Source organism: Lontra canadensis, unplaced genomic scaffold (assembly GCF_010015895.1).
Source record: "Lontra canadensis isolate GAN:19392208 unplaced genomic scaffold, GSC_riverotter_1.0 scaffold107, whole genome shotgun sequence".
Classification (NCBI taxonomy): domain Eukaryota; kingdom Metazoa; phylum Chordata; class Mammalia; order Carnivora; family Mustelidae; genus Lontra; species Lontra canadensis.
The window spans coordinates 3447346-3473072 of record NW_022631101.1 but is presented as its reverse complement, the minus strand read 5'-3'; the positions used below and the strand labels follow the sequence as shown (position 1 = coordinate 3473072).

General features: G+C 45.4%; 1 protein-coding gene across 8 annotated transcripts; it reads right to left on the bottom strand.

Moving 5' to 3' along the window:
- Positions 1 to 217: 217 nt before the first annotated feature.
- Positions 218 to 25700, bottom strand: ZNF114 (zinc finger protein 114). 8 transcript variants are annotated; one of them, XM_032839162.1, is made up of 7 exons: positions 25616 to 25700; positions 20421 to 20573; positions 7034 to 7215; positions 6444 to 6529; positions 5626 to 5764; positions 3275 to 3401; positions 218 to 1286 (listed from the first exon to the last, which is right to left on the bottom strand). In XM_032839162.1, exons 6-7 carry the CDS (start codon positions 3306 to 3308, stop codon positions 286 to 288), a joined length of 1035 nt encoding a protein of 344 aa, XP_032695053.1. In that variant the 5' UTR covers positions 3309 to 3401; positions 5626 to 5764; positions 6444 to 6529; positions 7034 to 7215; positions 20421 to 20573; positions 25616 to 25700; the 3' UTR covers positions 218 to 285. The 8 variants fall into 8 exon arrangements, 7 of the variants coding, with proteins under 7 accessions (XP_032695053.1, XP_032695050.1, XP_032695045.1 ...); XM_032839159.1 differs by having other exon boundaries at positions 6444 to 6504; XM_032839154.1 differs by lacking the exon at positions 5626 to 5764.
- Positions 25701 to 25727: the final 27 nt, after the last annotated feature.

Genomic DNA, 25727 nt, shown 5'->3' with positions numbered 1-25727 from the left:
ATGTGAATACGTAAATGTGTGAATTCTCACATTTTCATCCTTCAGGGAAGACTTGAGTTCCCTTAACATGTCCTTATGTGCTTGGTATTTTGAGAAAATGAATGAAGCTTTTCTCACATTCCTTTCATTCACAGGACCCCTCAACTGTGAATTTTAATTTTTATCTATTTATTTTTAAAGCTCGTTTATTTATTTAAACAATCTTTATGCACGACATGGGGCTCAGACTCACAACCCCGAGATCAAGAGTCGCACACTCTCCCCATTGAGCTGACCAGGCATCCCTCAACGGTGAGTTTTCAGATGGTTTTTAAATCTGTGAGAATTGGTGAAGCCTTTCCCACATTCCTCACATTTATAGGGCTTCTTCCTAATGTGCTTTTTTAAGTGTTTGTTAAGGTGTAAGGTATATCTAAAGGCTTTCCCACAGGTCTTGCATTCATAAGGTTTCTCTCCGGTGTGAATTTCCATGTGTTTCGTAAGGAATGACAGATGCACGTAACTTTTCCTACAATCTTGACATATATATCTCCCCTCTCTGGTCTTAGTCTTCCTGTGTGAGTCAGAATTTGCAATGTGGACAGAGGTTTTCTCACCTTGATTCTTATGATTTGCCTCTGCCGTATCGGGTTGCCTCTGAACATCATGGGTTGAGCTATTTTGGAAGGTGATTTCACATGGATTAGACTCGTAAGTCTTCTCTTTCATGGGAGTCTTGCATAACCTAAGGGAAATGTCTTCCTCAAAGGTTTTTCCAAATGGATCCCATTCATGGATGTCCACCCCCCTGCAGACATTATTACGTGTCTGAAGCACATTGTTCTGACGGTCAGTCCATATTTTGGACTCTGGCTCCATCTGATGTCCTACAGATGGGGTCGTCTCAACACTCTGCTGCAAGACTCTATCATTTTTGTTGTTTCTGTAGATCTTTTGATGACTGGTTAGGGCAGGATTTTGTTTCAGAATATCTGAGCCATGTTTCTGGATACGGTTTCCTATAGAATCTCTCCATGAGCTAGGCAGAGAGTCGTCCCTCATATCATGAGAGTCATGGATTCTAACCGGAGACTCATCTTTTTCGTGTACAGTGGCAACTTGCTTCAACTTTTGCTCCCTTTGCGTGAGTGGTTCGTCTGTTTTGTGGCATTTCCAGTCTTCTCCCAATTGGGACGGCCGGGAAGCATGGCTCACAGTGCACACTCTCTTTGCTTCAACAGGTGTCTTTTTAGCAAGAATGTCCGGCTGAGGGGTTGAGTTTTTGGTTTGATGTTGCGTTAGCAAATCTGAAATAAAGGGACACAAACGTTAAGTTCTTTGTTGACAGTTAAGGTGGGTTGGAGATGCTAAAACAGGCAAACGCCTGTGTGGGTTTCTTTTCAAACATTCACTCAGCATATGTGAGGGGGATGTGAAAGGGAAGGAAGACCAAGCAAGCGAAGCAGAAAGACATCAGGGACTTGGGCCGCATCAGGAGCTTGACCGTGGTGATGATGGGTTCTGTGGGGATTAAGAGCGTAATCAGGAATGCCACGTGGGCAAGAATGGGACAAAGAGTCTGTCATGGACTGAATTTGTGTCTCCTACAAAACTCTATGTTGAAGCCCTAACTAACGCCATGGGATGATATTTGCAGGTGGGGCCTCTGGGAGTAATGGGGTTGAGACAAGCTAGGACAGTGGGGCCCCCATGATGGGACTAGCATCCTTACAAGAGCCGGGGAACAGAACTCACTGTCTCTCCACCATGTGAGGACACAATGAGAAGGTGGCCATCTGCAAACCAGGGAGAGAGACCTCACTGGGAACGAACCTGCTGGCTCCTTGACCTGGAACTTTCCAGCCTCCAGAATGTGAGAGAAATGTCTATGTGTAAGTCACCCAAGCTGTGGTGTTCTGTCATAGCAGCCCTAACAGACCAAGACAGAGTTCATGTGTAATTTTAAACATGAAGGGGCAGGGCCCCTGAGTGGCTCGGTCGGTTAAGCATCTGCCTTCACCTCAGGTCATGATCCCTGGTCCTGAGCTCGAGCCCCACATTGGTCTCCCTGCTCAGCGGGAAGTCTGCTTCTCCCTCTCTCTCTGCCTCTCCCCAGCTTGTGCACTCTCTCTCAAATAAGTAAATAAAATCTTAAAAATTAAAAAAAATTGCAATTAAATTCACTTAACATAAAAGTAACCATTTTAAAGTGTACCCTTCATTGGCATCAAGGACATTGGCCATGTGGTGCAAGAGCAACTCTACTCAGTTCCAGGACATCTCCATCACCCCAAAAGGAAGGAGAACTACTAGACCACGAAGCGGCACTCCCTGTTCTTCCCTCCAGCCCTTGGTAACCAGGAACTGGCTTTCTGTTTCTATAGATTTGCCTATGCTAAATATTTCATATAAATGAAATCAGGTAATACATTGTCTTTCGTGTCTGCCTTTTTTCACTTAACATGATGCTGCGTTTGAGGTTCGTCCATATTGCAACCTGTTTACCATATTTCATTTGTACATTCATCTGTTGATGGACAGTTGGTTGATTCCCACATTGTGGCTGCTGTGGGGTGTGCTGCTAGGAACACACCTGCATCTGTTGGAACATCTGCTTTCAACCCCTTGGGTAGATACTAAGGAATGGAATTACTGGGTCACACAGTAATTCTACATTTAACTTTCTGAGGAGCCACAGCTGTTTTGCACATGGATGAAACGGATTCTTCATCAACATTTCCACATTGTAAAATCCTTCCTCGTAAGGATTCATGTCTGCCCAGCAGGCTGGTGCACAAGGTAAAATTCCCCCGCACCATTCCCGGACCAGCTTCTTGCTCCAAGTGGGAGACCAGACTCAGTTTGCCTAGTTGAGATGCCCGGTCACGGGCAATGCAACAGTGCATGACTCAAGAGAGTAGGGCCAGGGCTTACCACGAAATAGGGGTGCACATTGTGGTCTGCAGGGTTCTGGAGCTAAGTAAGTGTGAGTAGGGAGCAACAAAGTGGTCCCTCTGTTTTCCTCATGAATGCACTGAAATGCTCTGTTCTCATGTTCATTCACCTAAGGACCTCCCGAGGGCTGTTAATCAGGAAGAGAATAAAAATGCAATGCAATGGACAGATTTCCTGTCTCATGGGGTGAACTCTAGTCCACCCCTTGGGGGGCGGTGGCCCCGTCTTGGTTATTCAGCAAGTCCCATCCCATTTCTCAGCACAGCTCTGGGAACCCAGGAAGGGGTCTGACTCGCATTTGTCCTGGCCGTGATCATGTCTGGGAGGGTGGGATGCTCACCCAGAGAGGCCAGGTTCCTGCAGTTTTCCAGCATCACGTCTCTATAGAGAATTCTCTGCCCGGAGTCCAGGAGGGCCCACTCCTCCCTGGTGAAATTCACGGCCACGTCTGTGAAGGTCACAGGGTCCTAGAACAACACACCCATTTGGGGGCACTGTTATGAGCTGAAATGCGTCCCCTCCCAAGATATGCCAATGTCCTAACCCCCAGGACCTGTGAATGGGACAAGATTTGGAAAGAAGGTGGTTTGAAGATGTGAAAGAGGTACCATGAGGGGGCACCTGGGTGGCTCAGTCATTGGAATGTGTGACTCTTGATCTTGGGGTTGGGGGTTGGAGCCCCACATTGGGTGTAGAGATTGCTTAAAATCTTTAAATAGAGGGGAAAAAAAGCTTAGCAGTACAAAAGATCTGTCTAACCATTTGCTGTTAAATCATGGAAAGTGTGAACACGCATAATACAGGGAAAAGAAAATGCAATCAAGCCTTGACCCACCATCCACCTGTTTCCACCCATCCCCACCTCTTCCCATCCCTCTTCACTGCCCTTCTCCTATCGCATTATTGTCAACAAAACTCCAGCTATCATAGCATTGCATCCTTAAATATGTGCATTTCCTATCTCTAAAGCATGAGGAATCTTTTAAAATGTGGCCACAAGGGCACCTGGGTGGCTCAGTGGGTTGAGCCTCTGCCTTCGGCTTGGGGCATGGTCGCAGAGTCCTGGGATCCAGCCCACATCGGGCTTTCTGCTCGGCGGGGAGCCTGCTTCTCCCTCTGCCTGTGTCTCTGCTTACTTGTGATCTCTCTCTCTCCCTCTGTCAAATAAATAAATAAATAAATAAATAAATAAATAAATAAATAAAAATCTTAAAAAAGTAATACAATAAAATGTGGCCGCAACATTACCATGCTGAGAAACATGAGCAGTAATGTTTTTATAGAATCAAATACCCTTGTCGGTCTCCGAAGACCCCCATACGATATTCGGTCACTTAAGCCTTTTAAAATCTGTAACACTAGCTGCAGAAGAGTGCACAATGAGCTTCTTTTCTCATTTTCATGAATTAAAGGAAAAATAAGGAACCTTGAAAAGACAGGCAAGGATCTACAGAAGTGGCTGCTTCCGGGCAGCCAGGAGCCTCGAACAGAGCAAGCCAGGACAGATGGAGGAAGCCTTCAAGGTCTACCCCAACCAACCTGCAATTTTTTAAACACACTGATCTATTATTACATATTCCAGAAATACATTATCAAGCGAAACACAACCTACAATTAAATAATTTACAATGCAATTGATGAGGTTGGCTTTTTTTTTTTTTTAACCTTGAAGTCATCTTTTCCAACTAAAATAAAAATTCCTTCCACCGGAGAGATTTAATTAATGGCTTTCATATTTCAAAATTCCCTAGGGGTGCAAATGATATGCCAGATGTCAGAGTACCCACATCTTCTTAAATACACTGATTCTGGGGGGCGTGGGTGGCTCAGTCGGTTAAGTGTTTGACTTCGGCTCAGGTCATGATCCTGGGGTCCTGGATCGAGCCCCACATCGGGATTCCCTGCTGGGTGGGGGGAGCCTGCTTCTCCCTCTGCATCTGTCGCTCCCCCTGCTTGTGCTTTCTGTCTCTCTCTCAATCTCTCCCACAAATAAAGAAAGAAAATCTTTAAAAAATATATACCGAATCCATTTCTTAAGAAACAGACATCCATCCTACTTCGGCTTCAAAATGTCAAACATTTATGTGGGGTCCCCAAGATCCCCTCGCATTCACTACTCCAGGGTTCACGCGAACTCGGGTTTTCACAAAACAAACAGAAACACGACCCTCAGTATGACAAAGTTACTAAGTGTCTGGGCAAGCTGGCGATTATAGCCAGCCCTGTCACCGTGAACACAAGGCTGCAAACCCGCCCTACCACTCATCAGGTGAAGAGATCAGACCCGGAGGAAACCAGCAGCAAAGTCAAAAGGACTCTTCCCCACCCGCCCCCTTACTTGTTTGCTAACTTACCGATAAACTTTGTTCCCTAAAAATCACAGCCCTCAAAAATGCTGCTGTTTGACATCCTATCAGTAAGAAAAGTACATCCCACTCCTGCCTGGGGGGAGTCCTGAGTCACATGGACCGGGAGGCAGCCTCCAACTGCAACTCTGGGCAGACTTTCAGATAAGGGGTTTGGGACACAACATTCCACCTCTATGTGACCTTGTAGTTTCCAAGGGACAGTCTGGTCCAGATCATTCCTTTGCACGCAGTTCAGCCTGAGCCTATCTAAGCCAGCATGCGGTGACATTTACCCTGAATTCCATCCTCCCCCCTTCCTCCCATCCCCCTCCCCGCCCTGCACCTCTTGATCCTGTAAGGAATGAATGCCTCCATCCCTTCATTTGCAAGGTTCCTCTCTGGGGTGGATCTCTGTCTCTCTGTCCTTGCAACAAACCCATATAACTGGGGCTCCGGGAGAGTCCCTGGTGATCTCAGACACCCTGGGGTTTGGAACGGTGGGAAAAGCAAAAAACAAAACCAAAAGAGAATTCATAGTTCTGGCTGGGCTCAGGTAAGCAGGTAGAAGGAAAACATCCACATCGGGTGATGAAACACCTTCCCACTGCTGCCCAGAGCTTCCCTGGAAACAGACTTTCCTGGAGTCGGTGAGGACAAACAGACAACTTGTTGAGACCAGGGGATTTGATCCTGACCACTCCCCTGGAACTCCTTTCACCTTGGCCTTTTATAAATGCCCTCAACCGAGACCTCAGTTCCCGTGCTCCTGGATCCTACTCAAATCCCGCAACCCTTTCCCCAGAAGAGAACCCCAATGGCCATCCCCTCGATCTGATTGTGCCCAGAATTTTTCAGCTCGCCCTAATCACAACGGACTCCAAGACTTACCTGGATCCAAACAGCAACCCTTCACCTGGCCCGCTGCAGTCCCGCTGCAGCCCCACCTGCGCCGCAGGCTGGTGTCCCCCAGCTCCGGCCAGGGAGTGCCCCTTGGGGCAAGGTGAAAGGCGCATTTAGGGCTCGACGCGTGGGCCACTCTCGGCCTCTTCTCTCCTCCAGGACGGAGAGAATCAGGCTTCCCCGGACAACAGCTCCCTACCCCCCGGAACCCGACCCGGTTCCCCCAGCAGTGTGGACTCCGCGACAACCGCGCACACTCACCATCTCAACAACACCGGCTTCGGGACCGGCCTGCGGGCAGCGCAGCCTAAGGGCTCGTTCCCTGTGCGAGGCAGAGGGTTGCAGGGCTGCGGACAGGAGGAGTGGGACTGTAAAAATAACTAAAGAAACAAATAAAACAAAACGACGGCCCACCCCAGCCCCCCCCCAAGGAAGGATCGACGACAGAGACTCGTCCTGCCCAGGCCCTTTGTACCTGCTTCCGGACCCCCTCCTCAAAATGGATGGTTTGAGGGATTGGGTAGGGGCGGGAGGAGGAGGAGCCACAGGAAGGGGATCCCGGGACCTGCACCCCTGCCGGGCCCTGGGATTCCCCCCTTCCACCCTGGGGTCCGCAGAACTTTCTCCCCAGCCACTTCTGGTCCTTGGGGGCGCCCGGAAATGAGAGCCACTTCCCAGCCAAAGGAGGACTTCTCAGAGCTGGAAAAGGACAGTGTGGTGGAAGGGTCCCCGGTTTCCCTCTTGGGCCCCCCTCCCTCTTTTCCTTTTGCAACCTTCCCCACCCGGTGAGCGCTGGCTGACGGATAACTACAAGGTTTGCGCGAACAGTCCTCCGAAAATACTATTCTGACAGTTACTGGGATTGAACCAGCGACCCTCCGGCGAGGAGCAGGAGCGACCTCCGCTCCCAAATTCCAGCGAAAGAAAACAGCCGCCTAAAATTCAGCGGGCGAGGGTCCCGACCCAGCTCCCCTCGCTGCTGTCAAAACGCCTGGATCCGGAGTCACGTGATCTTCGGGCGCCCTGCGAAACCCTTCGGTGGGATAAAGCGTTTAACCTCAATTGGAGAATTTATTCTGGATGGGCCCCGACAAGACCTGATTTACATGCCCCCTCCTCCCGCCACCCTGTCACCTCCCCTCCACCCTCCGGTCCTCGCCCTCCGCCCCTCCCCCAAAGACTGAGGCCAGCCCAGCCCATTCCTCTGACTCTAGGAAAGAAGGGCAGGGAGCCACAAAAAGTCCATTAAATCAATTAAATTTGTCTTAAATGTCTCATTTCTAGTCATGCCATTCTACTCTAAAGCTTTCACAGTCTAATAATAATATATACCTACACTCCTAAACTCATTTTTCAAAAAATAATCTTTACGCCCAAGGTGGGGCTCGAATTCACAACCCCTTCACCCCCCACCCCCGCAAGATCAAGAGAGATCAACAGTCCCACGCGCTCCGCTGACTGAGCCAGCTGGGTACCCCCTAAACTCGTTTTTTTTAAAAAAATACTTCATTATTTTTAAAGCAGTATTAGGTTTACAATAAAACTTAGGCGGTACAGAGATTTCCTGTATCTCCCCGGCCCCAAACATGGTCTCCCTCCTTATCAACATTACTCTCCAGGATGCCTTTTTTTTTTTTTTTTTTTAAACCAGAGATGAACTTACATACAGTAATCAGCCAAAGCCCATAGTTTGCCTTGGGGTTCACTCTCAGTAGTGTACGCTGTATGGATTTGGACAAATGTATGATGACATCTATCCACCACTGTAAATTCACACCGAGTATTTTCACTCTCCTAAGAATCCTCTGCGCTGTCTCTTCCTCTCTCTCCCTCTACCCCCACCTACACTACAATCAGTTTCTGTTGTGATAAAATATACATAACACATGAACCCTTGCACTATTTTAAGGATCTAGTTCAGTGGCATTAAGCCCATTCCCACTGTTGGGCAATCATCCCCACTGTCTGACTGCAGAACGTTTTTCTCTTTCCAAACGAAACGTCTGTATCTATTAAACACTAAATCCTGCCAATTGCAAGAAAACCGACCTTTATTCACCATAGCCTGGGAAGGAGTCTTTCCGATTGCTCTGAAGAGGTCCTCCAAAGCTTGTTAGCTGCAGAAGGGAGAGGGGTATCGGCTTGCAAGCATTTCTCTAAGTACTTGAGCATCACAAGGTATAACTTGTTACAGTTGTTAAAATTAAGGTTTACCGGTTTCCACTGAGACACAAGAAAGACCCTCAGGTCATCTTAATACATTATGTTTTTTATCTGATTGTTTAAAAGTGTTGCTTGCATGCCTCTGTTTAACTGTTGTTTATTTTTCTGGTTTTGTTTCTTCCTTGAGGTCACTTGAGAGGGTCACGGAAGGCTGACATCAGTCACTTAGCACAATTTTGTTTTACTTTTTATTTTATTATATATATATACATATATATATAAAGTTTTATTTTATTTTTATTTTTTAAAGATTTTATTATTTATTTGACAGACAGAGATCACAAGTAGGCAGAGAGGCAGGCCAAGAGAGAGGAGGAAGCAGGCTCCTTCCGGAGCAGAGAGCCTTCTGGGGCTGGATCCCAGAACCCTGGGATCATGACCTGAGCCAAAGGGAGAGCCTTTAACCCACTGAGCCACCCAAGCATCCCTATTTTTTATTTTTTAAAAATATTTTATTCTCTTAATATGCCTGAGAGAGAGAGAGAGAGAGCGCGAGAGGGCACGAGCACAAGCGGGGGGAGCTACAGGGAGAGGGAGAAGCAGGCTCCCCAAGGAGCAAGGAACCAGATGCAGGATTCGATCCCAGGACCCTGGAATCATGACTGGAACTGGAGGCAGATGCTTAACCGACTGAGCCACTGAGGTGTCCGAACTTAGCACAATTTTAGTTCATGTCCCCATTTCCTTTTTCCTCCAGCCCCTAATAACCTCTACTTGCCTTCTGCCTCTATGACTCTGACAATTCTAAGTATCTCATAGAACTGGACTCATATGACACTTGTCCTTTCGTGTCTGGCTTTTTAATTTAATTTTTAAAAAAGATTTTATTTATTTGACAGAGATCACAAGTAGGCAGAGAGGCAGGCAGAGAGAGAGGGAAGCAGCCTCCCCACTGAGCAGAGAGACTGATGCGGGGCTTGATCCCAGGACCCTGAGATCCTGACCTGAGCTGAAGACAGAGGCTTAATCCACTGAGCCACCAGACACCCCATTTTATTTAATGTTTTCAAGGTTCATCCATGTCACGGTGTGTATCCATGCTTTGCTTCTTTTTAATTGGTGAATAATATTCCACCATAAGATTACACCACATTGATTTATCCCTTCATCCGTTCATGGAATGTGGGTTGTTTTCCCCTTTGGGCTTTTGTGCATTATGCTATAAACACGGGTGTTCAGGGACCTCTGGCTAGCTCAGTTTGTGGAGCGTGGGACTCCTGATCTCGAGGTTTCGATTTGGATCCTCAGGTTGGTTGTAGAGATTGCTTTAAAAAAAAGTCTTAAGGGGCGCCTGGGTGGCTCAGTGGGTTGAAGCCTCTGCCTTCGGCTCAGGTCATGGTCCCAGTGTCCTGGGATCGAGCCCCACATCGGGCTCTCTGCTCAGCAGGACGCCTGCTTCTCTTCCTCTCTCTACCTGCCTCTCTGCCTACTTGTGATCTCTGTCTGTCAAATAAATAAATAAAATCTTAAAAAAAATAAAAAATAATAAAATAAAATAAAATAAAATAAAATAAAAATTAAAAAAGTCTTAAGAGGGGCACCTGGGGGGCTCAGATGGTTAAGCATCTACCTTCGGCTCTGGTCATGATCTCCAGGTCCTGGAATGAGCCCCAGATTGGGCTCCCTGCTCAGTGGGGAGTCTGCTTTTCCCTCTCCCTCAACCCCTCCCTTTGCTTGTCCTCTCTTTCTCAAATGAATAAATAAAATCTTAAAAAAAAAATTAAGAAAAAAAGTGGGTGTACAAATACACAAATTTTTTTTTTAAAGTTAGTGTTTTGTTTTGTTTTTTAATTGCCTTGGAAATGTGGGAAAGCATTGCATTTCCTTTTTTTAAAAGATTTTATTTATTATTTGACAGAGAGACACAGAGACAGGGAACACAAGCAGGGGGAGGGGGAGAGGGAGAAGCAGACTTCCCGCTGAGCATAGAGCCTGATGCGGGGCTCTATCCCAGGACCCTGGGATCATGACCTGAGCTGAAGGCAGATGCTTAATGACTGAGTCACCCAGGCGCCCCTTTAACTTAGTGTTTCAATGTTATAATTTATTTTAAGACTTCTGCTTTCCACTCTTCGGTATCATTATACTTAAAGCACATTTCTATAAGCTCTGTAGTAAGTGAATTTTTATTTTTATTTTTTAATAACTGAATCTGAAAAATCCCATCTGAAAAACTTTGTCTTTGAATTGGAGTCAATCCATTTATATTTAATGTAGTTACTGATATAACTGAATTTAAATCTGCCGTTTTATAATTTAATTTATATGTTCTTAATGTCCAGTGTTCCTTTTTTTACTTTCTTGCCAAATCTTGGGTTATTTTATAATCCCTCTCTAAATTATTCAATCTTTAAAAATTTTTTTCACTTACCCTAGAGATCTCAAAATACATTTTTTTTAAAGGATTTTATTTTTAAGTAATCTCTACAACCAACACTCAGGGCTCGAACTCACAATCCCAAGATCAAGAGTCACACGCCCCACTTACTGAACCAGCCAGGTGCCCCAGAAAATACATTCTTGACATAAATATCTAGCATATAATTATACATCAAAGATAATGTAAAGACCTTAGAATTTAAATTCACTTACTCCCTCACAATTTATAGGCCTACCTGTGTTATGTGTTTTGGAACAGTTTGCATTTTAAATCCTATATGATGTTATCCTTGTTGTTTTATACAACCAACATTAATTTAAATTTCCCTTGATATTTATTCTTCTCTTTGTGTCTTTGGTCCTTTCTGCATCTTTGTTTCCATCTGCATTTCTTTTCTTTTCTTTTTTTTTCCCCTTAGTGTAAGGCAGCTGGTGATAAATTCTCTAAAATTCTTGCCTCAAAATGGTCCATTTCCTTCTTATTCTTAGGGATATTTTTACTGAGTATAGAATGCTGGGTTGGTACTTTCTCCTTCACACTTTCAAGGCATCACTCTGAACCTTCTCTGTGGTCCGATCTTTTTATTGGGAATTCAGCTGTCACTATAATTTTTATTCCTTTAAAGGTAAGAGGCTCTCCTTAGCTCCCTCCCCAATACAGCCAAGATTTTTAAAAATAGTTTATTTTATTTATCTTTTTAAAGATTTTATTTATTTATTTGACAGAGAGAGAGATTACAATTAGGCAGAGAGGCAGGCGGCAGTGGGGGGGGTGGGGGGTGGGAAGCAGGCTCCCTGCTGAGCAGAGAGCCTGATTCGGGGCTCGATCCCAGGACCCTGAGATCATGACCTGAGCTGAAGGCAGAGGCCTAACCCACTGAGCCACCCAGGCGCCCCTAAAAGTTTATTTTTAAATAATCTCTGTACACCCAACCTGGGGCTCCAAATCACAACCCTGAGATCAAGAGTCAGATACTCCACTGACTGAGCCAGCCCCCTTTTCCTTTTCTTTTTTATATCCCCTTCACTTATACTTCACACATCATTTCGGATTTTCTTCCCTTACCAACCCTCTAGGTCTTTGCTCTTTACTTCAACTGTGTATAATCTGAGATTATTCATAAAAATGAATAAAAAATTAGTTCTAAAGATGATTTTCATCTCATGCATCACCCCAGACTTTCTCTGCTGTTGCAGGGAGCAGTCCTGGGGGACCCCGTGTGGCCATTAACGCTGTCGTGTGTGCAAACCAGAACGTGGGAAGGTGTCAGACTCTCAGCATCATCTGACTGAGGGGTGACGGGAACCAGTGAGGAAAAAGCCGCAGCCGTTTGCCCTCTGTTGGAGCCCTTCAGGGTACGTTCTATGTGGTTCCTCAAAAGATGTCCAGAATTGCCATTGCACTGCTGTTTAAAGAGGGAACCAGTTTGATATTCTAGCCTTGGCTTGGCTTCTCCCCTTTTCCTATTTCATTTTCCCCAGTGCCCCCACATTTGTTCCCTGTGTTCAACTTTTCCCCCAAATAAACTACCTCCAGGTAAGTCTTTAGGGCAGCGCAAGAGTTTCCCCTTCTGGCCGCCTGTCTCCATTTTCGTGAGGTTTCCCTTTATGCATTTTCACAAAATGATGACTTCGAAATTCTCTATCCCTAGAGGGGTGCCCCCAGTGGCTCCTAGAGTTAAGCATCTGACTTGATCTTAGCTCACAGTATTGATTTCAGGGTCCTAAGTTCAAGCCCCCCACTTTGTGCTCCAAATGCTTTAAAACAAACAAACAAAAAACTACCCCTGGAGCACCTGGTGGGCTCAGTGGGGGGGGTCTGAGTCTGAGCCCCACGTTGGGTGGAGAGTTTCCCTAAAAAAGAAAAATAACCACACTTCATGAAATTGTACATTTTCCAGCCAAGATTGTTATGTTAAAAGTATTGCTAGCGTGCCTTGCTAAACTGGTTTCCTAGTTCTTCCTGTTCTAGATTCCCCCTGGAGGTCACTTGCGATGACCCAGGGATCAGATGCACAAGGGATCAGAATTTGCTTCCCCCATAATCATTTTGCAATATATGTGTCTACCAAATTGTGGGGGCAAAGGGCAGGCCACCCCAAAAAGTACCACTTTGGTATATTGATTATTTAATTTATTTATTTTTAAAGTTACCTTTTTAAAAAGATTTTATCTATTTATTCCAGAGCGATGGTGAGCATAAGCCAGGGGAGGGACAGAGGGAGAAGCAAACTTTCCACTGAGCAGGGAGCCCAACTCAGGGGCTCAATCCCAGGACCCCAACATCAGGACATGAGCCCAAGGCAGACACTTAACTGACTGAGCCACCCAGGCACTCCTATTTCTTTTAAGCTTTGTTTTCTTTTTTCATGTAGTCTCTATACCCATTGTGGGGCTTGAACTCACAACCCTGAGATCAAGAGCCACACACTCTAAGGATTGAGCAAGCTAGGCAGCCAGGTTTGTTGGTTAAGAAACAGCCACTACGGGGCGTCTGGTGGCTCAGTGCGTTAAGCCTCTGCCTTCGGCTCAGGTCATGATCCCAGGGTCCTTGGATCGAACCCCGAATCCAGCTTTCTGCTGAGCAAGGAATTGCTTCCCTGTCTTTCTCTCTGCCTGCCTCTCTGCCTACTTGTCATCTCTCTCTCTCTCAAATACATAAATAAAAATCTTTAAAAAAAAAATGAAACAGCCAATGCAAGGACACTCAAACCCTCCTCTGACCTGCTGAAAGCTGGAAATAAATCTTCCATTTGAAAGATACCCTCCCTGCACTAAGATGTAAAAAGACACCCTTATCATAGGATCCGGACTTTAAAGCCCAGAACAATGTAAAAATAAAACCTGTTCCTTTTCTCCTGGTCTACCTTGGCCCTAATTCCACTTCAAATTCCTTCTACGGCATTTGCACCATGGGGCCCTTGGGTGGCTCAGTCGGTTAAGTGTCTGCCTTAGGCTCAGGTCATGATTACACCATCCCAGGACTGAGTCCTGTATTGGGCGGGGAGACTGCTTCTCCCTCTCCCTGTGTCTGCTACTCCCCCTGCTTGTGTCCTTTCTCTCTTTCTCTGTCAAATAAATAAAATCTTTAAAAAACAAACAACAGAGGTGCCTGGGTGGTTCAGTGGTTAAAGCCTCTGCCTTCGGCTCAGGTCCTGGTCCTGGGATTGAGCCCCCCCATCGGCTCTCTGCTCAGCAGGGAGCCTGCTTCCTTCTCTCTCTCTGCCTGCCTCTCTGCCTACTTGTGATCTCTGCCCGTCAAATAAATAAATAAAATCTTAAAAAAAAACAAAAAGAAAAACAAAACAAAACAAAACAAAAAAACAAACAACAACAAAAACCAACCCCCCCCAACAAATTCCTTCTGAATCAAAACTCCCAAACACCTATTTTCCTTATCCTATAAATTCCTCACAAATGTATGGTCTCTTTGCTTAAAAAAAGTATACAAACTGCTTGCCTTGGTCATTTCTCTAGGTCTCAGTTTCATTATGGGCCTTTTGTGAACCCACAACACAAATCTGTTTTCTTGTTCATCTGTCTCATGTAAATTTATTTATTTTTTTAAAAAAGATTTTATTTATTTATTTGACAGACAGAGATCATAAGTAGGCAGAGAGGCGAGCAGAGAGAGAGTGGGGAAGCAGACTCCCTGCTGAGCAGAGAGCAGGATGTGGGCTAGATCCCAGGACCCTGAGATCATGACCTGAGCTGAAGGCAGAGGCTTTAACCCACTGAGCCACCCAGGCGCCCCTGTCTCATGTAAATTTAATTCTTAGTCCAGCTGGAAGGACTTTCCTTCCCTATAAAATCATGATGATAAGAGAATGAAGGGAAGAGAAATGCAGATAAAATTAAATCCCACTGATAAATATCTGAGGCAGATTGAGGAAGGTCCTCAAGGAACTTGTGGCGGCCTTAATGTAAATGCTTGGCTGGAGATGGAAAGCAACCTGACCTTGACAATCCCCAGGCCTCCAGGACCCTCTAAGACTTCTTTAATGAAGGGAAATCCCTTTAGAGACTCGTGTGACCTCTACCTGCCTACCCCCAACTCAAGAATATATAATCATTCCCACCTTAACACCCTCATGCAGTTTCTTTCCTTCTTTTTTAAAGATTTTATTTATTTATTTGTCAGAGAGAGGGCAGAAGGACTGAGAGCAGCAGAACAGGCAGAGGGAGAAGCAGGCTTCCTGCTGAGCAAGGAGTCAGATGTGGGGCTCAATCCCAGGACCCTGAGGTCTGCTGAAGGCAGACGCTTAACCGACTGAGCCACGTGCAGTTTCTGCCCACAGGTCCTGTCCCCAGGCTATGATAAAAGCACCTTCTTTGTACCATAAAATATCTCAAGAATTTTTCCTTTTTTTTTTTTTTAAAGATTTTATTTTTAAGTAATCTCTATCTCCACCATGGGGCTTGAACTCACAACCCTGAGCTCGAGTCCCCTCTCCACCAATCGAGCCAGAATTCTTTCTTGACTATTGAACTCAACTGCCCAGCATCAATTACGTTGTACACCTTAAACTTACCAATATTATATGTCAGTAATATCTCCAAAAAGGTGGGGGAGAAAAAGGAAATGCCACTCCAGAATACGTCACTTTGGGGTAAGGATTATTTTGAGCTGAAGACAATCGAGAATGGGTTGATGCAAGAAGAGCTCTCTCTCCTTCCCTTAAATGACTGAAAGCAAACCATAAATTTCTCTTTGGGGAAGGTACCTCTACCCCCTGCGCTCCTCTGCCCCCAGCTCTGTACCAGGGAGAGAAAAAGGACTCTTATTGTGGAAGGTGGGGGAGTCAACACAAAGACTAATTTGCATAAACTGACACTACTAAAAGAGCCCATATCTTCCATTAGCGCCCCCCCCAATTTCCTAGTCCCCTCCCTCACTAGGTCTTCTTCCTTAAGGTCCAAACCCTCTTTCCTACCGCTCGAGTTTCACTTCTTTCCAATGAACTACCGAGCACGAAACTATTAATTAAAATTCTGTGCCTTTTCTCCCATGTATCTGTCTTTTGTTATTTAATTTGCAGGTCCCTGGTGCTTAACCTGATGTGGGAAAGAAAGGCAAAAGAAATGTTAAATTTCCCCACTACCTATAGCCTGACAAGTCCTTGAAACAGGCAGAGTGACATTCCTCTAGAAATTCAGCTACCTTGATGTTAACACTTCGCTAAGGGCAAAGGACAATCTTAGCCTGACCCCCAGGTTCCTTAAAGTCTACTTTAACATGTAAAAATTCCTTTGGAAACTTCCTTTATCTCTACCCTCAAGATACACGTTGGCACATATCCCCCAAGCGCATGGCCCACCGATGTACATCTGAAGGGTCTCATGACTAAGGTTTTATTAGATGGTAATAAAAGATCTTTTCCCAACAATAGGTAGCCCTCATCGAGGTCCTGGAAACCTTGCTTCCAAAATTCCTTAGAGACTTACACTATCCCCAACTCCCTCCCAGCTTGAAAGTATATAATGGGTCACTCCTGTCCCCAGTGCAGCTCCTTCTGCCCAAGGGTCCTGTCCCTGTGCTTTAATAAAATCACCTTTTGGCACTAAACACACCTCAAGAATTCTTTCTTGGCCATCGGCTTTGAACCCTAATGTCTTTCCTACATCAAACCTAAGAGGGAAGAGGCGAAGTCTTTCCTCCTCATTGTGGGAAGACAGTGCAAGAAAACACAAACACCACAGATCCGGTAACTCCGTTCCTTAATGACACTTAAGAAATGGAAAATGACTTTGTATCATCCTATGGCCTCCTTGATTTGAAAGTGATCGATCCACTTTGAAAATAAAATGCAGCATAAAAGAAGCTGGAAGTTCCCCCAAGGCAGTTAAGGATTTTCTCCTCTATCCTGACATTCCAAAGCAGGGTCTTTTCGTATCTACATTAATTGATCTTGCTTTATGCATGGGGGCTAAGTTTTATTGAAAAAGGAGTTGGGAGGGGGGCACCGGGGTGGCTCAGTCGGTTAAGCATCAGCCTTCAGCTCTGGTCATGATCTCGGGATTCTAGGATGGAGCCCCATATGGGGCTCTCTGCTCCACGGGGAGTTGCCTTCTCCCTCTCACTCTCTCTGGGCTCTCTCTCAAAAAATTAATAAAAACTCTTTAAAAATATATAAGAAATATATGTGCGGTCTTTGTTTTGTTTCGGGAGGCAAACTGATGCTCGCAGATTGTCTTTGCCAGCAACTTATTTAACACAAGGCCACTGCGAGAAATCCTAGTAAGTTCGCAAGCCAACAGCATATAGGTTAATGTCTCCAGGAAGCCAATAAAGAAATAACACAGGGGCGCCTGGGTGGCTCGGTGGGTTAAGCCTCTGCCTTCGGCTCAGGTCATGATCCCAGGGTCCCGGGCTCGAGCCCCGCATCGGGCTCTCTGCTCAGTGGAGAGCCTGCTTCCCCCTCTCTCTCTGCCTGCCTCTCTGCATACTTGTGATCTCTCTCTGTCAAATAAATAAATAAAATCTTAAAAAAAAAAAAGAAATAACACAATCTAAACCAATGGCAGATCAATCACACCAGTTCCAGGCAAGGGGAGATGAAAGGGAATAAAGTCGTTCAATTGAGGTGTATTTTTATAGCCGTTGTACTCCGGTGAGCTGACGCCGATCTGCCAGGACAAAAGCCAAAGTCCCCTGACGCCAGAGCGCTCTCTTGCTAGCACCGGCGCGGACAGCCTTTGGGAGGCGCTGTTCCGTTTCCACCTGTTGGGAACCGAGTTGCCTTGACCTTGGCAGAAGCTAATCGTCCAAAGGTCCTCAGAGTCCTAGCTAGCTACTTAGAGCAAACAGTCTCCTTGCCCAGATGCAACAGTTTCCACTGATCTAAACGTCCCCGGTCACCAGTTGCTTTTACATTTTTATTGATAAAGCCCCTGGCGGGTTTCCTCTGAAGCTAAGCTACAGAGAGCTTCCCAGTGACGACGGATGACATGACCACATCCTGTCCTTCACTCTTCGAGCAAAATGACTTTACTTTTTCTTTTTTTTTTAAAGATTTTATTTATTTGATACAGAGAGAGAGGGCACAAGCAGGGGAGTGGCAGGCAGAGGGAGAGGGAGAAACAGGCTCCCCACCCACTAAGCAGGGAGCCCTACGCAGGGCTGGATCCCAGGATCTGGGATCAGGACCTGAACCTAAGGCAGTCACTGAACCAACTGAGCCACTCAGGCCCCCCAAGACGATTTTACTCTTAAGAACAATTTCGGGGCGCCTGGGTGGCTCAGTGGGTTAAAGCCTCTGTCTTTGGCTCAGCTCATGATCCCAGGATCCTGGGATCAAGCCCCACATCGGGCTCTCTGCTCAGCAGGGAGCTTGCTTCCTCCTCTCTCTCTCTCTGTCTGCCTCTCTGCCTACTTGTGATCTCTGTCAAATAAATAAATAAAAAATCTTAAAAAAAAAAAAGAACAATTTCATTTTGGGGGACCCCTGGCTGGCTCAGTTGGTACAGCACGTTGATTCTTGGTCTCAGGGTCATGAGTTCAAGCCCCACGTTGGGCCTGGAGCTTACCAAAAATGGGGGGGGGACAATTTCATTTTTGTCATAAACAAGTGGGATTTGAAATCATATCGAACTGATCTACAGCAGCCTTCTATCCTGTGGGGCACAGAGCTTCTAAAAATCCTTGGAATTTCCCATAAGGCTGATAAATGTGTTTTTGTTATGCTAATGAGGCGACTGCCAGAAAGCCCAGAAGGATGTGGATGGTTGCCAGGGGAACCAACCCCGTGTTCAGAGGGTTGGAACTTTTACCCAAGGAGAATCCGTTTCCTTTCCTCGCTTTCCCTACGCCTAGAGGCTGCTTGGATTCCCTGGTTATGGCTCCTTCCTCCATCTTGAAAGTGAATCTACCCACCATTGCTTCCACCGTGACGTCTGTGACCAACATTCCTGCTTCCCTCTCGAATCTACACAGACCCTGGTGATCCCACGGATCCGCTCAGAAAATCCAGGATAACCTTCCATCTCAAAGTCTTCATTTTAATCATCTTGGCCACCCATCCCTTTCGCCATGTGTGGGGACAGATCCACAGGTTTTGGGGATCAGGGCATGGGCATCTCTGGAGGGCCATTATTCTGGCTACCGTAACATGGTAATGAGCTCCAAAGACATTTCTATTAAATGCTTTAATTAAATGTACATAAAGATTGAGAAATGCAGGATCGACAAAAACAAGCCAGGAACGTGAGTGGGAGAAAAGCCAGGACCTGTGGATCACACAGGGGAGAGAGAAAACCGGGGCCGCATCAGAAAGCAAAGGCGAATTTGTCTTCCTGTGGATGATTCTGACGATGGGTCAAGTCCATGATAGATCTGGACGCGTGTATCTTCCAAATGCACGAAGCAGTTATCTGTCTTCACAGAAGAAAAAACCAACAGAGACAGGGGAGTCGCTAAAATGCCGAAGAAAGTAAATGTGCATTTGAAAAATTCTCACGGTTGAATCTCTCTACACAAACTCTGGGGGAAGGCAGCTGCTCCAACAGCGTTTTCTTTCTTTTTCTTTTTTTAAAAAGATTTTATTGATTTGACACACACAGAGGGAGAACACAAGCAGGGGGAGTGGGAGAGGGAGAAGCAGGCTCCCCACTGAGCAGGGAGCCCGATGCGGGGCTGGATCCCAGGACACCACCTGAGCGGAAGGCAGACGCTTAAACACTCAGCCACCCAGGTGCAAGTTTAAACTTGAATTTAAATTCAAGTTTCTCAGTTACACGACTCATATTTCAAGTGCTCGCTAGTAACAGCTGACTCGTGGCTTCTGCACTGGACAACATGGATGGGGCACATCTTCATGACTGTAGAAAATTCTATTGGACTGCACTATTCTAGATATAATCTTGGCTCCTGTTTTTGATTATGTGATGGTGACAGAGGCTTTTTTTTTGCTTTTGCTTTTTTCAATTTTCTGACTTTCTTAACTCATCACAAAAAAAAAAATGACATCTACTTCCTAGTTAGATTTTACTTCCACACGTGATGTTTCTGGAATCGGGTCTGACACTAGATCCTCAAAAAAAAAAAAAAATTAGCTGGGATTTCCCTCATGACCCCAGTCCCAACACCATGGCCAAATGCAGCCATAGGGGTGATCATAGCAAAATTGTTTAAAGATCCAATCTGTCTCATCACTCAACTTTTTGCCCCCCAATTAATTGGTAATTCCAACTCTCTCCGAAGTTCTTACTCTCCAAAGTATAAATTCCCAGAAACTCACTGATCGACAAATCTGCCATACTACTGATATGTGGTCAAAGAACACTGTTTTATAATGGAAACTCGGAGCCAAACATATACTCAAGAACAAAGGAATTTTTTTTTGATGGTAAAAATCCAGTTATTTGGATAAGACGTGAATAATATTTTCTGGCAAGAAGCACTGCAATAAAATGGAATGATCTAGAACTCCCAAATTGGTCCCTGGTCACCAGGCACATTTTCTTGCTTGGGCTCAGCTCAGAGTCCTAGAATTGAGTCCTGAGCCCAGTTCCCTGTCCAGCGGGGAGCCTGCTTCTCGCTCTCCCTCTGCGGCTCCCCCTGCTTGTGCTCTCTCTCCCTCAAATACATAAACCTTTCTAAACATAATTTTAAAAAAAGATGATGGTATAGTATCTTACCTGTCTCACTGATTCTAATGATATTTTTGAGCGAAACAGGCATTTCCTTCATCCTTGCTTTGAAATGCTCATCATCTTCAGGGTTCAGATTATGGCCCTTGCCTGGAATCAGAGGACAACATTCTTGTTCTTCTTGTTCTCCTTCTTCTCCTCCTTCTCTAAAAAAAAAAAGCATTTTATAGTAATCTGTGTACCCAACGTGGGGCTTGAACTTACAACCCTGAGATCAAGAGTCACGTGCTCCACCGACGGAGCCAGCCAGGCACTCCCGGAGGATAACATTCTGAGTGGTTATTTCCCAGATGTGAAATGGAAAGCCAGTTCCCAGAGTAAAGTAGTTCTTGGGACATCAATATTTGAGCAGTTCACAGAGGGTGGGAGGCTTTCTAGGCATGGGCCAAGACCCCTTCATGTGGTCCTACTGTACCTGTAGCCAAACTTCAGCTACAAGAGTTCAGACCAAGTGGGAGGACACCATGATTCCCAGATGTGCAAGGTCAGGACGGACACATCGCCTCCCCCTCCCTGCCTCCTGCAAACCAGTCCTGGGGAATTAACATTTGACGCTGCTCTCTGCTGGGAAGGATGTGTTGGCCACTGAGCAGGGACCTTGGCAGTCATATGAAGAAATGTATCATTCATAAATGAAGTCACTGACGGTGATCATTTTTTCTACCTTTTCTAAAATCTGAACCTCACTCTGGGGATCACTAACACAACTTTCTGATACGTCCTGTGGGTGATTTGGACATTTGAAAACCATCCACAATCTTGGATATTATCACCCCAGTTTGGGTTCCCATTGACGTTCTCCAAATGGTGAATCCTACCGTAAGAAACACCAAAGCATATTTCTCAAATGCCCTGCGGGATAATGTGGAGATCTCTTCTACCAAATGTGTGCTTAATTAGGAGGTTTGCATGTTAAAATCTGATCAGAATGCGTGTCCTAGGGCAGCGATTCCAAACCTTGCCCTCGCATTGGCGTCTCCTTTGAAAAATTCCCAAGATCCCGAGAAACTCACTCCCCAGGTTTCCTTAAAAAGTTAAATGGAGAGGCACCCGGCTGCCTTAGTCGGTAGAGCACACAACTCTTGATCTTGGGGATTGTAAGTTCAAGCCCCACATTGAATGTGGACATTACTTTAAAAAAGAAGTCTATGGGGACACGTGGGGGGCTTGGTCGGTTAAGCATCTGCCTTCAGCTCAGGTCATGATCTCAGGGTCCTGGGATCGAGTCCAGCATCAGTACCCTTGCTCAGCAGGGAGTCTGCTTCTCCCTCTCCCTCTGCCTGCTGCTCCCCATGCTTGTGCTCTCTCTAACAAATAAATAAATACAATTTAAAAAAAAAAGAAAGCTATGGAGCACCTGGGTGGTTCAGCTGGTTAAGCACCTGTCTCTTGATTTCAGCTCAGGCCATGATCTTGAGGGTCCTGGGATCCAGACATGTAAAACCCACATTGGGTTTTACCTGGGCATGGAGCGTGCATAAAATTCTCTCTCTCCCCCTCTCCCTTTGCCCCTCCCCATCCCATCTCTCTCTATAAGTTATGGTGGGGGGAAGGAAATCTAAAAAACCGCCCAAAACCCAAGTTAAACAGAATTTCCATGACTCAGCAATTCCACTCTTAGGTACATACCCACGGGAACTGAAAACAGGTCTTCATAGAAAAACTTGTACATGAATATTCATAGTAGGACTATGAAGGTAGAAAGCCAAAAGGTAGAAACAACCCAAAGGTCCATGAGTGAGTAAACACAACGCGCTTATCGATACAATGGAATATTATTCAGCCTGAAAAAGGAATGAAGTATTGCTATGTCCTTCCACATGTATGAACCTTATGCTAAGGGAAAGAAACCAGTCATCAATGTCCAGAAGAAGCAAACCATAGAGATGGAAAGCAGATTAGCGATTACCAGGGGCTGGAGGAGGGACGTATGGGGAGTGTTTCTTTGTGGGGACAACCTCGGGAACCACTGAATTAAGAGGGTTATGTTACTAAATTCTTGACTCCTTTGGGAGACGGCCAAAAGACAAATTCGAATTTGAGATAATCATAAAAATAATCAAGAGTCCATGAATCAGCTGTATTATGTCATTTTCAACAGTTCTGGACTCCCTATTTAAAGTTTGCTTTAAAATTTACATTTAGGGACGCCTGGCTGGCTGTCACTGGAGCTGTGGACTCTTGATCTCTGGGTTGCGAGTTCAAGCCCCACGTTGGGTGTAGATATCACTTAAAAATAAAATGAAAAAAACCCCACAAAATTTACATTTAATAAAATTCATGCTTTTGAGGATACAGCTCTAAGTTTTGACAATGCAGTTTCAAAGCCACTGCCAGACAGAAGGTAGGAGGGACTCTGACGCAGTGGAAACGTTTTCTTGGGCTGCCCCCTTGTGGCCATCTTCAGTCCTCAGTCCTGGCAACCACTCATCTATTCTCTATCTCCCCAGTTTTGCTAGAACGTGTCCTAAACGCAGTACCACAACGCAAAGGCTTTTGAGACAGGGTTTTTTTTCCTCTGGGTAGGAGGCATGTGAGATTTGCCATATGCATGACTGTTTGAAAACTTCATTACTGTTTATTCTGAGTAACGTACTAGAGTTTATACATTTAGCCACTGAAGGACCTTCGGATAGTTTCAAGTTTTTGTGGTCTAAACATCCCCATACTGGGGTGCCTGGGTGGCTCAGGTCATATGATCTCAGGGTTTTGGGATGGAGTCCGCATCCGGCTCTCTGCTCAGCTGGGAGCCTGCTTCTCCCTCTCTCTCTGCCTACTTGTGATCTCTTTCTCTGTCAAATAAATAAATAAAATCTTTTAAAAAAATAAATAAAAAATTAAAAAAAGAAACGGTAAAGAAAGAATTCTAAAATAAGGCAAAACAGAAATCATAAAATATATGGTAGAAACAAATCAAAATGTATCAGTAGTGACACACACATGATATTGTCCAATTAATGTACAATGAAAGTCAGATAGGGAAAAATAAATGTTTCATTTTGTTTACCCGGAAAACGGAAAGCACAAGGTGACAAACATATGTACTTTTTTTTTTTTAAATAAAAGGAAAATTGTAACATGCAAATTTAGGGATCTTTTGCACTGAAGCCAATATGACCATTGAATGCAATCTATTCAAGGCACCGCCCTCCCCGCTCCCCAGCCACACTTACAAGCAAAACTCCCAAGTGTCTGCACTTGACCCTGAACTCTCTGTTTCTGGTGGTCTCGGTGCTCCACATTGTTGGAAAGTAGGCACCAACTCCAAAACATTTTCTTCTCTAGCGAGACCACAACCCACATCCCAGACAGAGCCCCTCGGAACACCGAACACTGGCTACCTCCTGCTGAGTCCGCCAAGACCTTCCGTGGGTGCAGAGGCAAACCTCTCACGTCCTTCAAAACCCTTAAAGGGCCCAGCCTGACAGGAACTCGGCTGATATTTCTCTGGATGTCCGGCCCCTCTCCTCCCTGGGAGAGTGAATGGATTCTGCCCTGTTTGTTGCTCCGCTCTCTGCGCAATCCTTGTCACCCTTGTCACTGGCCAACCTCGTAATGGTACCCTATATTCTTCTATTTTTATTCTATTTTATTTTTAAAGATTTTATTTATTTGGCAGAGAGAGAGAGAGAGAGAGACAGCGAGAAAGGGAACACAAGCAAGGGGAGTGGGAGAGGGAGAAGCAGGTTTCCCGACAAGAAGGGAGCCCTAAGCGGGGTCGATCCCGCGATTCTGGGATCATGACCCAATCGGAAAGCAGACGCCTAACGACTGAGGCACACAGATGCCCCTATTCTTCTATTCTAAAATTTATTTATTTGTTTTTTTAAAAAATATATATATTTATTTATTTATTTATTTGACAGACAGAGATCACAAGTAGGCAGAGAGGCAGGCAGAGAGAGAGGAGAAAGCAGGCTCCCCGCTGAGGAGAGAGCCCGATGCGGGGCTCGATCCCAGGACGCTGCCATCATGACCTGAGCCAAAGGCAGAGGCTTAACCCACTGAGCCACCCAGGCGCCCCACTAAAATTTATTTTTAATTTTTAAAAAGATTGTATTGATTGAGGAGATGGGGCAGGGGAGAGGGAGAAGCAGGCAGAGGGAGAGGGAGAAGCAGGCGCCCCGCTGAGCAGGGAGCCCAACATGGGGCTCGATCCCAGAACCCTGGGATCAGATCATGACCTGAGCCAAATGCAAACACTTAAGCGACTGATACTACCTATATTCTATACATCTTTCAACTACACTTTAAAGATGTCATACACCAAATTGGCCCTTGAGAAAATATGATGATAATCTAAACACCTCTTACAGTAAAATGCGTTATTGACTTGCAGTTTTCATCTGCAAGCAAGACAGGGTGATAATCGACGTAGTATCATTATCCGCACATAAAGAAATCGAGGCCAAAGCTGTTGAGGTTGTGTAGTTCGACAGAAAGGTGAGACGGGTGTGGGGGTGCCTGACTGGCTTAGCTGGCGGAGCCATCACGCCCTTGACGCTTGGATCGCAGGGTTGTGAGTTCAATCCCCCATGCCAGGTACAGAGATTACATAAACATACATTTAAAAAAAAAAAGCAAGTATTAATAAGACAATGAAATCCAGATCCTAGCCAACGCTGAAATTTTATCTCCATTTTACATATAAAAAAAACTTTGCTTGGGGCACCTGGGTGGCTCAGTGGTTTAAGCCGCTGCCTTCTGCTCGGGTCATGATCCCAGGGTCCTGGGATCCAGCCCCACATCGGGCTCTCTGCTCAGCGGGGAGCCTGCTTTGCCTGCCTCTCTGCCTACTTGTGATCTCTGTCTGTCAAATAAATAAATAAAATCTTTAAAAAAATAGAGTTTCCTTGTCATAATTATAGTATTACATGAACAATTCAAAATTATGAATATCACCAGCATAAACATTAATGTAAAAATCATTATTATAGAAACATTTGCCTTTGAGTATCAGTGGGGGGCCTGTCTGGCTCAGCCCCTAGAGCAGGTAACTCTTGATCTCCGGGTTGTGAGTTCGTGCCCCACGTTGGGAGTAGCAATTACTTAAAAATAAAGTCTTGCAAGATAAAATAAAATAGAATCACAGTAACCGCACGTCTCCCTGGGAGAGCATTAGGTTATAAGTAACAGGAGGCAGGATTTCTTCATTTAACAAGGGGAGGTTCATTACTTCTCACCTGATTCAGCCTCCGTCCCTTCCCTTTGGGGTCCTCCTTCTCCAAAGGAACGGAATTTAGAGCAGCCTGGGGATGTCGGAGCCAACAGACCCACCTTCTGCGTTCTGCACCC

Coding starts and splice junctions, on each gene's coding strand:
- ZNF114 (XM_032839154.1), bottom strand. Junction 1,287..3,274: donor CAGGAACCTGGCCTCTCTGG/GTGAGCATCCCA, acceptor CCTTTATTTCAG/ATTTGCTAACGCAACATCAA.